At 47.8% G+C, this 14,166-nt stretch overlaps 1 protein-coding gene across 1 annotated transcript in view; it reads left to right on the plus strand.

The window, feature by feature from the left end:
* The window catches only part of LOC122548527 (calpain-2 catalytic subunit-like), a 123,352-nt gene that overhangs the window by 51,125 nt on the left and 58,061 nt on the right, over positions 1–14,166 (plus strand). Inside the window, exon 9 of the mRNA XM_087976803.1 lies at positions 2,206–2,280. Coding sequence (XP_087832929.1) covers positions 2,206–2,280 — 75 coding nt within the window. The remainder of the gene's footprint in view (positions 1–2,205; positions 2,281–14,166) is intronic.

Raw genomic sequence — 14,166 nt, forward strand, 5'->3', positions numbered from 1 at the left:
AAACTTGAAAGGGTTCAGAAAAGATTTTCAAGGATGTTGCCAGGGTTGGAGGATCTGAGCTACAGGGAGAGGCTGAACAGGCTGGGGCTGTTTTCCCTGGAGCGTCGGAGGCTGAGGGGTGACCTTATAGAGGTTTACAAAATTATGAGGGGCATGGATAGGGTAAATAGACAAAGTCTTTTCCCTGGGGTCGGAGAGTCCAGAACTAGAGGGCATAGGTTTAGGGTGAGAGGGGAAAGATATAAAAGAGACCTAAGGGGCAACTTTTTCACGCAGAGGTTGGTACGTGTATGGAATGAGCTGCCAGAGGATGTGGTGGAGGCTGGTACAATTGCAACATTTAAGAGGCATTTGGATGGATATGTGAATAGGAAGGGTTTGGAGGGATATGGGCCGGGTGCTGGCAGGTGGGACTAGATTGGGTTGGGATATCTGGTCGGCATGGACGGGTTGGACCGAAGGGTCTGTTTCCGTGCTGTACATCTCTATGACTCTATGTGTCTATGAACCAGTGCTTCAGACACCATCCTGCTCCTCGGATGCTGCCTGACCTGCTGTGCTTTCCCAGCACCACTCTCATCTTGACTCTAATCTCCAGCATCTGCAGCTCTCACTTTCGCCTCAAAGTGTTTCACTGCCGAGGAAGTACTATTATAATGGAGGAAACTCAGCAACCAATAAACGCACAGCAAGATCCCACAAGCAGCCATGTGATTGTGAGCAGCTGATCACTTTTGTTTTGTGAGTTCTCGAGCAGACAATGTTATCCAGGGCACGGTTTTCCCTGTGTCCGCTGCTGCTACTGTCTTCCATATACGTGATGTCTTATGTACCCCCTCCCCCTTCCAAGCTGACCTAGATCCTGATCCAAAGCAGCATCCCTCTGTCCTGAAATCCTGGGAATTGTCAACCTCTGATTGCCGTCCTGTCCCGCAGGACTTTTCTACAATCACCTCCCTCGGAAATGCGCCTGCTCACGGCAGACTGCTCAGAAAAGTCGCTGAAAGCTACAGGGTGGCTGAGTGGTTAGCACTGCTGCCTCACTGCGCCAGGGACCCGGGTTCGAGTCAACCCTCAGACTGTGTGGAGTTGGCACGTTCTCCCCGTGTCTGCGTGGGTTTGCTCTGGTTTCTTCGAAAGCTGTGCAGATTTAGGTGGATTGGCCATGCTAAATTACCCTGTAGCATGCAGGGTGGGTGGATTAGCCATGGGGAAGTGTCAGGGCAGGAGCGTTGCTGGAAGAATGGCGAATGGTATTCAGCCCGGAGAAGCGTGGGGTTTTGAGTTTAGAGAGGGCAAAATAAATCTATAATGAACACACAAAACGTGAGAGGATGTTGCGTGTGGAAGAGGAAGTGAGAATCTTTGGAGTGCATGCTCACAGGTTCCTGAAGGTGGCAGCACAGGCAGATAAGGCGATAAAGAAGGCACAAGGGTTGGCATCCTCCACTGGGTAGGGTATTGAGTAGACAAACAAGAATGTTAGTTTGGAACGAGAACGGCCTGCTCAGGAGCCAGCTGGGATTTTGTGCACGTCCATGGGCACCATGTAACAGGAAGGGGTCGAATGACTTCAGGGCAGGTGCACAGGAGATTCCCCAAGAATGGGGCTTGAGAATAGCAGCCGTGAGCAAAGACTGGGTACGGTTAAAGCTTTAATTGGCTAACAGCAAAGGCCAGATGTACGAAATTAATGAGGGGCTTGGACAGAGCGTTTCCCAAGCAGAGAGGGGACAGATTGGGAGAAGGATGGATTAGAGGGAACATGAGGAAGAACTATTTCATGCAGAGCGTGGGAGGTGTCTGGGATTCACTGCCTGGTTTAGTGGTTGTGGGGCAATCCCTCAACTCATTTAGAGGGAACAACACTGCTCTACAAGGAGAAAGTGAGGACTGCAGATGCTGGAGATTAGAGTCAAGAGGGTGGTGCTGGAAAAGCACAGCAGGTCAGGCAGCATCGATTTTCCTGCTCCTCGGATGGTGCCTGACCTGCTGTACGTTTCTAGCACCACACTCTTGACACTAATCTGTAAGGCGCAGACTGCCTTGGTGCTGGGACGCAAGGTTAGGGTGGATAGCTCATTCTTTCTGCTGGTGCAGCCATGTTGGTTTGACCAGGCAGCAAGGGGAGTAGAGAGACATCAGCTCACTGGTGTGACAATCAGAAATACCATTGCCAATCATCTTTCTCTGTGTTACTCCAAGATCCGAGCAGTGGAACCGCATTGATCCTGACATCAAGGAACAACTCCTACTGAAGAGGGCGGATGGAGAGTTCTGGTAAGAAACACTTTCCAAACATTGTCCACTCACACCTCACTCCCTGGGTCTAGACACCATGGTCTCCATTATCCAGCTTCTCTCCTTACCCAGGAGATCTCCCACTCCCTGTGCACCGATTCCCAAGATCACATTCCGATCTCTCGTTCCGTGCATACAGATGCCACAGTCTGCTCACTGACTCAGGGACATACTCCCGGAGCATTGAGTACAGGAGTTGGGAGGTCATGTTGCGGCTGTACAGGACATTGGTTAGGCCACTGTTGGAATATTGTGTGCGATTCTGGTCTCGCTCTATAGGGAGGATGTTATGAAACCTGAAAGGGTTCAGAAAAGGGTTACAATGATGTTGCCAGGGATGGAGGGTTTGAGCTACAGGGAGAGGCTGAACAGGCTGGGGCTGTTTGCCCTGGAGCAGCGGAGGCTGAGGGGTGACCTTATAGAGGTTTAGAAGATCATGAGGGACATGGATAGGGTAAATAGACAAAGTCTTTCCCCTGGGGTCGGGGAGTCCAGAACTAGAGGGCATAGGTTCAAGATTAGAGAAAGATTTAAAAAGGACGTAAGGGGCAACGTTTTCACGCAGAGGGTGGTGCATGTATGGAATGAGCTGCCAGAGGATGTGGTGGAGGCTGGTACAATTGCAACATTTAATAGGCATTTGGATGGGTATATGAATAGGAAGGGTTTGGAGGGATGTGGCAAAGTGCTGGTTGGCATAGACGAGTTAGACCGAAGGGTCTATTTCCGCAGTGTACATCTCTGTGAGTTTATTCCGAACTCCATGTGCATATCCTGGAATCACTTTTTGATCTCTCATATGGTTCTAGTCCAGTCGTTCCAGGTGAATTACAACACTGGCACCTACCTGACAATGTGGAATTTTCTCAGATATAACCTGTACACAAAAAACAATACAAATCCAACCCGGCCAATTCTCGCCCCATCAGTCTACTCCCAATCATCAGGAAAGTGATGGAAGGTGTCACCAACAGTGCTATCAAGCAATAACCTGCTCAGTGATGCCCAGTTTGGGTTCCTCCAGGACCATTCAGCTCCTGACCTCATTACAGCTTTGGTTCAAACATGGACAACAGAGCTGAATTCCAGAGGGAAGGTCAGAGTGACAGCCCTTGATGTTGAGGCATTTGACTGAGTGCGGCATCAAAGGGCCCAGGCAAAACTGGAATCAATGGGTATTGGGGTAAGCTCTCCTCAAGCTGGACTCATACCTGGTACATAGATTGTGGTTATTGGAGGTCAGCCAGCTCAGCTCCAGGTTATCTCTGCAGGAGTTCCTCAGGCTAGTGTCTTAGGCTCAACCATCTTCAGCTGCTTCATCAATGACCTACTCTCCATCAGAAGTGGGACGATCGGTGATAATTGTACAACTCACGACTCCTCAGATACTGAAGACGTCCGTGTTCAAATGCAGCAAGATCTGGACAATACCCAGGCTTGGGCTGACCAATGGCAAGTAACATTCAAGCCTCACATCTACTAGGCTATGTCCATCACCAATAAGAGACAACCTAATCATCGCCCCTTGAGATTCAATGGCATTACCATCACTGAATCCCCTGCTATTATCATCCTGGGGGTTATCATTGACCAGAAACTCAACTACACTTACCATATAAACTCAGTCTGTACAAGAGCAGGTCAGAGGTTAGGAATGCTGCAGTGAGTAACTCACCTCCTGACTCCCTAAAGCCTGTCCACCATCTACGAGTCACAAGTCAGGAGCATGATGGAATACTCCCAACTTACCTGGATGGGGGCAGCTCCAACAACACTCAAGAAGCTTGACACCATCCAGGACACAGCAGCCCCCGCTTGATTGGCATCACATCCACAAGCATCCCCTCCCTCCCCGACCAACGCTCAATAGCAGCAGAGTGTATTATCTACAAGATGCACTGCAGAAGTTCACCAATGATCCTTCCAAACCCATGACTACTTCCATCTAGAAGGACAAGGCAGCAGACACATGGGAATGCCACCCCCTGCAAGTTCCCCTCCAAGACCCTCACCATTCTGACTTGGAAATATATCATCGTTCCTTCACTGTCGCAGGGTCACAATCCCGGAATTCTCTCCCTAAAGGCATTGTGGGTCTACCTACAGCAGGTGGGCCGCAGCGCTTCAAGAAGGCAGCTCACCCCCACCTTCTCAAGGGGCAACGAGGGACGGGCAATAAATACTGGACCCAGCCAGTGACACCCAAATCCCATCAGTGAATTTTTAAAAATTCTCTCAGTACAGATTTGATAATTACACTTTGGTCACTTCCCCTGTGGACAGGCCCCAGGGGCATTCTGATCCTTCACAGCCAATAGGATCCCGATTTAATTGTCTTTTTTGATTTAGAAAGAGACTCTTCCACCAGGAAGAGAATTGTTTGCCAAACAGTTCCATCAGAACCAGGACGGGTCTCCCACTGTTTCTGTCCCACCTGATCAGAAACACAAACACCTAACACCGAAACTCAAATACCGTGCTCCGAAACTCAACTACCTACACCGAGACACAACTACCCCACACCGAGAAACAAATACTCTACACCGAGACACAACTACCCCACACCGAGAAACAAATACCCTACACCGAGACACAAATACCCTAGACCGAGACACAAATACTCTACACCGAGACACAAATACCCTACACCGAGACACAAATACCCTACACCGAGACACAAATACCCTAGACCGAGACACAAATACTCGACACCGAGACACAAATACCCTACACCGAGACACAAATACCCTAGACCGAGACACAAATACTCTACACCGAGACACAAATACTCTACACCGAGACACAAATACCCTACACCGAGACACAAATACCCTAGACCGAGACACAAATACCCTACACCGAGACACAAATACCCTACACCGAGACACAAATACCCTAGACCGAGAAACAAATACCCTAGACCGAGACACAAATACTCTACACCGAGACACAACTACCCCACACCGAGAAACAAATACCCTACACCGAGACACAAATACCCTAGACCGAGACACAAATACTCTACACCGAGACACAAATACCCTACACCGAGACACAAATACCCTAGACCGAGACACAAATACTCTACACCGAGACACAAATACCCTACACCGAGACACAAATACCCAAGACCGAGACACAAATACCCCACAGCGAGACACAACTACCCCACAACGAGACACAACTACCCCACACCGAGAAACAAATACTCTACACCGAGACACAACTACCCCACACCGAGAAACAAATACCCTACACCGAGACACAAATACTCTACACCGAGACACAACTACCCTACACCGAGAAACAAATACTCTACACCGAGACACAAATACCCTACACCGAGACACAAATACTCTACACCGAGACACAAATACTCTACACCGAGACACAAATACTCTACACCGAGACACAAATACTCTACACCGAGACACAACTACCCTACACCGAGAAACAAATACTCTACACCGAGACACAAATACCCTACACCGAGACACAAATACCCTACACCGAGACACAAATACCCTACACCGAGACACAAATACTCTACACCGAAACACAAATACTCTACACCGAAACACAAATACTCTACACCGAAACTCAAATACCGTGCTCCGAAACTCAAATACCCTACACCGAGACACAACTACCCTACACCGAGACACAACTACCCCACACCGAGACACAACTACCCCACACCGAGACACAAATACCCTACACCGAGACACAACTACCCCACACCGAGACACAAATACCCTACACCGAGACACAAATACCCTACACCGAGACACAAATACCCTACACCGAGACACAAATACCCTACACCGAGACACAACTACCCTACACCGAGACACAACTACCCCACACCGAGACACAAATACCCTACACCGAGACACAAATACCCTACACCGAGACACAAATACCCCACACCGAGACACAACTACCCCACACCGAGACACAAATACTCTACACCGAGACACAAATACTCTACACCGAGACACAAATACCCTACACCGAGACACAAATACCCTACACCGAGACACAAATACTCTACACCGAGACACAAATACCCTACACCGAGACACAAATACCATACACCGAGACACAAATACCCTACACCGAGACACAAATACTCTACACCGGGACACAAGTACCCCACACCGAGACACAAATACCCTACACCGAGACACAACTACCCCACACCGAGACACAAATACCCTACACCGAGACACAAATACTCTACACCGAGACACAAATATCCTACACCGAGACACAACTACCCCACACCGAGACACAAATACTCTACACCGAGACACAAATACCATACACCGAGACACAAATACCCTACACCGAGACACAAATACCCTACACCGAGACACAAATACCCTACACCGAGACACAACTACCCTACACCGAGACACAAATACCCTACACCGGGACACAAATACCCTACACCGAGACACAAATACCCTACACCGAGACACAACTACCCCACACCGAGACACAAATACCATACACCGAGACACAAATACCCTACACCGAGACACAAATACTCTACACCGAGACACAACTACCCCACACCGAGACACAACTACCCCACACCGAGACACAACTACCCCACACCGAGAAACAAATACTCTACACCGAGACACAAATACCCTACACCGAGACACAACTACCCCACACCGAGACACAAATACCCTACACCGAGACACAAATACTCTACACCGAGACACAAATACCCTACACCGAGACACAAATACTCTACACCGAGACACAACTACCCCACACCGAGACACAAATACTCTACACCGAGACACAACTACCCCACACCGAGACACAAATACCCTACACCGAGACACAAATACTCTACACCGAGACACAAATACCATACACCGAGACACAACTACCCTACACCGAGACACAACTACCCCACACCGAGACACAAATACTCTACACCGAGACACAAATACCATACACCGAGACACAAATACCCTACACCGAGACACAAATACCCTACACCGAGACACAAATACCCTACACCGAGACACAACTACCCTACACCGAGACACAAATACCCTACACCGAGACACAAATACCCTACACCGAGACACAAATACCCTACACCGAGACACAAATACCCTACACCGAGACACAACTACCCTACACCGAGACACAAATACTCTACACCGAGACACAAATACCCTACACCGAGACACAAATACTCTACACCGAGACACAAATACCATACACCGAGACACAAATACTCTACACCGAGACACAAATACCCTACACCGAGACACAAATACCCTACACCGAGACACAAATACCATACACCGAGACACAAATACTCTACACCGAGACACAAATACCCTACACCGAGACACAAATACCCTACACCGAGACACAAATACTCTACACCGAGACACAAATACCCTACACCGAGACACAAATACTCTACACCGAGACACAGATACCATACACCGAGACACAAATACCCTACACCGAGACACAAATACTCTACACCGAGACACAAATACCATACACCGAGACACAAATACCCTACACCGAGACACAAATACTCTACACCGAGACACAAATACCCTACACCGAGACACAAATACCCTACACCGAGACGCAAATACTCTACACCGAGACACAAATACCCTACACCGAGACACAAATACTCTACACCGAGACACAAATACTCTACACCGAGACACAAATACCCTACACCGAGACACAAATACTCTACACCGAGACACAAATACCCTACACCGAGACACAAATACCCTACACCGAGACACAAATACCCTACACCGAGACACAAATACTCTACACCGAGACACATATACTCTACACCGAGACACAAATACCCTACACCGAGACACAAATACTCTACACCGAGACACAAATACTCTACACCGAGACACAAATACCCTACACCGAGACACAAATACCCTACACCGAGACACAAATACCCTACACCGAGGCACAACTACCCTACACCGAGACACAAATACCCTACACCGAGACACAACTACCCCACACCGAGACACAAATACTCTACACCGGGACACAAATACCCTACACCGAGACACAAATACCCTATACCGAGACACAACTACCCCACACCGAGACACAAATACCCTACACCGAGACACAAATACCCTACACCGAGACACAAATACTCTACACCGAGACACAAATACCATACACCGAGACACAAATACTCTACACCGAGACACAAATACCATACACCGAGACACAAATACTCTACACCGAGACACAAATACCCTACACCGAGACACAAATACCCTACACCGAGACACAAATACCATACACCGAGACACAAATACTCTACACCGAGACACAAATACCCTACACCGAGACACAAATACCCTACACCGAGACACAAATACTCTACACCGAGACACAAATACCCTACACCGAGACACAAATACTCTACACCGAGACACAGATACCATACACCGAGACACAAATACCCTACACCGAGACACAAATACTCTACACCGAGACACAAATACCATACACCGAGACACAAATACCCTACACCGAGACACAAATACTCTACACCGAGACACAAATACTCTACACCGAGACACAAATACCCTACACCGAGACACAAATACTCTACACCGAGACACAAATACCCTACACCGAGACACAAATACCCTACACCGAGACACAAATACCCTACACCGAGACACAAATACTCTACACCGAGACACATATACTCTACACCGAGACACAAATACCCTACACCGAGACACAAATACTCTACACCGAGACACAAATACTCTACACCGAGACACAAATACCCTACACCGAGACACAAATACCCTACACCGAGACACAAATACCCTACACCGAGACACAAATACCATACACCGAGACACAACTACCCCACACCGAGACACAAATACCCGACACCGAGACACAACTACCCCACACCGAGAAACAAATACTCTACACCGAGACACAAATACCCTACACCGAGACACAACTACCCCACACCGAGACACAAATACCCTACACCGAGACACAAATACTCTACACCGAGACACAAATACCCTACACCGAGACACAAATACTCTACACCGAGACACAACTACCCCACACCGAGACACAAATACTCTACACCGAGACACAACTACCCCACACCGAGACACAAATACCCTACACCGAGACACAAATACTCTACACCGAGACACAAATACCATACACCGAGACACAACTACCCTACACCGAGACACAACTACCCCACACCGAGACACAAATACTCTACACCGAGACACAAATACCATACACCGAGACACAAATACCCTACACCGAGACACAAATACCCTACACCGAGACACAAATACCCTACACCGAGACACAACTACCCTACACCGAGACACAACTACCCCACACCGAGACACAAATACCATACACCGAGACACAAATACCCTACACCGAGACACAAATACTCTACACCGAGACACAACTACCCTACACCGGGACACAAATACTCTACACCGAGACACAACTACCCCACACCGAGACACAAATACCCTACACCGAGACACAACTACCCCACACCGAGAAACAAATACTCTACACCGAGACACAAATACCCTACACCGAGACACAAATACCCTACACCGAGACACAACTACCCCACACCGAGACACAAATACCCTACACCGAGACACAACTACCCCACACCGAGAAACAAATACTCTACACCGAGACACAAATACCCTACACCGAGACACAAATACCCCACACCGAGACACAAATACCATACACCGAGACACAAATACCCTACACCGAGACACAAATACCCTACACCGAGACACAACTACCCCACACCGAGACACAACTACCCTACACCGAGACACAACTACCCCACACCGAGACACAACTACCCCACACCGAGAAACAAATACTCTACACCGAGAAACAAATACCCTACACCGAGACACAAATACCCTACACCGAGACACAAATACCATACACCGAGACACAAATACCCTACACCGAGAAACAAATACCCTACACCGAGACACAAATACCCTACACCGAGAAACAAATACTCTACACCGAGAAACAAATACCCTACACGGAGACACAAATACCCTACATCGAGACACAAATACCATACACCGAGACACAAATACCCTACACCGAGACACAAATACTCTACACCGAGACACAAATACCCTACACCGAGACACAAATACCCTACACCGAGACACAAATACCCTACACCGAGACACAAATACCCTACACCGAAACACAAATACTCTACACCGAAACTCAAATACCGTGCTCCGAAACTCAAATACTCTACACCGAGACACAAATACCCTACACCGAGACACAACTACCCTACACCGATACACAACTACCCTACACCGAGACACAAATACCCTACACCGAGACACAACTACCCCACACCGAGACACAAATACCCTACACCGAGACACAAATACCCTACACCGAGACACAAATACTCTACACCGAGAAACAAATACCATACACCGAGACACAAATACTCTACACCGAGACACAAATACCCTACACCGAGACACAAATACTCTACACCGAGACACAAATACCCTACACCGAGACACAAATACCCTACACCGAGACACAAATACCCTACACCGAGACACAAATACTCTACACCGAGACACAAATACTCTACACCGAGACACAAATACCCTACACCGAGACACAAATACTCTACACCGAGACACAAATACTCTACACCGAGACACAAATACCCTACACCGAGACACAACTACCCTACACCGAGACACAAATACCCTACACCGAGACACAAATACCCTATACCGAGACACAAATACCCTACACCGAGACACAAATACTCTACACCGAGACACAAATACCATACACCGAGACACAAATACCCTACACCGAGACACAAATACCCTACACCGAGACACAAATACCCTACACCGAGACACAACTACCCTACACCGAGACACAAATACCCTACACCGAGACACAAATACCCTACACCGAGACACAAATACCCTACACCGAGACACAAATACCCTACACCGAGACACAACTACCCTACACCGAGACACAAATACTCTACACCGAGACACAAATACCCTACACCGAGACACAAATACTCTACACCGAGACACAAATACCATACACCGAGACACAAATACTCTACACCGAGACACAAATACCCTACACCGAGACACAAATACCCTACACCGAGACACAAATACCATACACCGAGACACAAATACTCTACACCGAGACACAAATACCCTACACCGAGACACAAATACCCTACACCGAGACACAAATACTCTACACCGAGACACAAATACCCTACACCGAGACACAAATACTCTACACCGAGACACAGATACCATACACCGAGACACAAATACCCTACACCGAGACACAAATACCCTACACCGAGACACAAATACTCTACACCGAGACACAAATACCCTACACCGAGACACAAATACTCTACACCGAGACACAGATACCATACACCGAGACACAAATACCCTACACCGAGACACAAATACTCTACACCGAGACACAAATACCATACACCGAGACACAAATACCCTACACCGAGACACAAATACTCTACACCGAGACACAAATACCCTACACCGAGACACAAATACCCTACACCGAGACGCAAATACTCTACACCGAGACACAAATACCCTACACCGAGACACAAATACTCTACACCGAGACACAAATACTCTACACCGAGACACAAATACCCTACACCGAGACACAAATACTCTACACCGAGACACAAATACCCTACACCGAGACACAAATACCCTACACCGAGACACAAATACCCTACACCGAGACACAAATACTCTACACCGAGACACATATACTCTACACCGAGACACAAATACCCTACACCGAGACACAAATACTCTACACCGAGACACAAATACTCTACACCGAGACACAAATACCCTACACCGAGACACAAATACCCTACACCGAGACACAAATACCCTACACCGAGACACAACTACCCTACACCGAGACACAAATACCCTACACCGAGACACAACTACCCCACACCGAGACACAAATACTCTACACCGGGACACAAATACCCTACACCGACACACAAATACCCTACACCGAGACACAACTACCCCACACCGAGACACAAATACCCTACACCGAGACACAAATACCCTACACCGAGACACAAATACTCTACACCGAGACACAAATACCATACACCGAGACACAAATACTCTACACCGAGACACAAATACCATACACCGAGACACAAATACTCTACACCGAGACACAAATACCCTACACCGAGACACAAATACCCTACACCGAGACACAAATACCATACACCGAGACACAAATACTCTACACCGAGACACAAATACCCTACACCGAGACACAAATACCCTACACCGAGACACAAATACTCTACACCGAGACACAAATACCCTACACCGAGACACAAATACTCTACACCGAGACACAGATACCATACACCGAGACACAAATACCCTACACCGAGACACAAATACTCTACACCGAGACACAAATACCATACACCGAGACACAAATACCCTACACCGAGACACAAATACTCTACACCGAGACACAAATACTCTACACCGAGACACAAATACCCTACACCGAGACACAAATACTCTACACCGAGACACAAATACCCTACACCGAGACACAAATACCCTACACCGAGACACAAATACCCTACACCGAGACACAAATACTCTACACCGAGACACATATACTCTACACCGAGACACAAATACCCTACACCGAGACACAAATACTCTACACCGAGACACAAATACTCTACACCGAGACACAAATACCCTACACCGAGACACAAATACCCTACACCGAGACACAAATACCCTACACCGAGACACAACTACCCTACACCGAGACACAAATACCCTACACCGAGACACAACTACCCCACACCGAGACACAAATACTCTACACCGGGACACAAATACCCTACACCGAGACACAAATACCCTATACCGAGACACAACTACCCCACACCGAGACACAAATACCCTACACCGAGACACAAATACCCTACACCGAGACACAAATACTCTACACCGAGACACAAATACCATACACCGAGACACAAATACTCTACACCGAGACACAAATACCATACACCGAGACACAAATACTCTACACCGAGACACAAATACCCTACACCGAGACACAAATACCCTACACCGAGACACAAATACCATACACCGAGACACAAATACTCTACACCGAGACACAAATACCCTACACCGAGACACAAATACCCTACACCGAGACACAAATACTCTACACCGAGACACAAATACCCTACACCGAGACACAAATACTCTACACCGAGACACAGATACCATACACCGAGACACAAATACCCTACACCGAGACACAAATACTCTACACCGAGACACAAATACCATACACCGAGACACAAATACCCTACACCGAGACACAAATACTCTACACCGAGACACAAATACCCTACACCGAGACACAAATACCCTACACCGAGACGCAAATACTCTACACCGAGACACAAATACCCTACACCGAGACACAAATACTCTACACCGAGACACAAATACTCTACACCGAGACACAAATACCCTACACCGAGACACAAATACTCTACACCGAGACACAAATATCCTACACCGAGACACAAATACCCTACACCGAGACACAAATACCCTACACCGAGACACAAATACTCTACACCGAGACACATATACTCTACACCGAGACACAAATACCCTA

Source organism: Chiloscyllium plagiosum, unplaced genomic scaffold, assembly GCF_037043375.1.
Source record: "Chiloscyllium plagiosum isolate Xiang-an unplaced genomic scaffold, Cpla_swu_hap1 HiC_scaffold_3, whole genome shotgun sequence".
NCBI lineage: Eukaryota > Metazoa > Chordata > Chondrichthyes > Orectolobiformes > Hemiscylliidae > Chiloscyllium > Chiloscyllium plagiosum.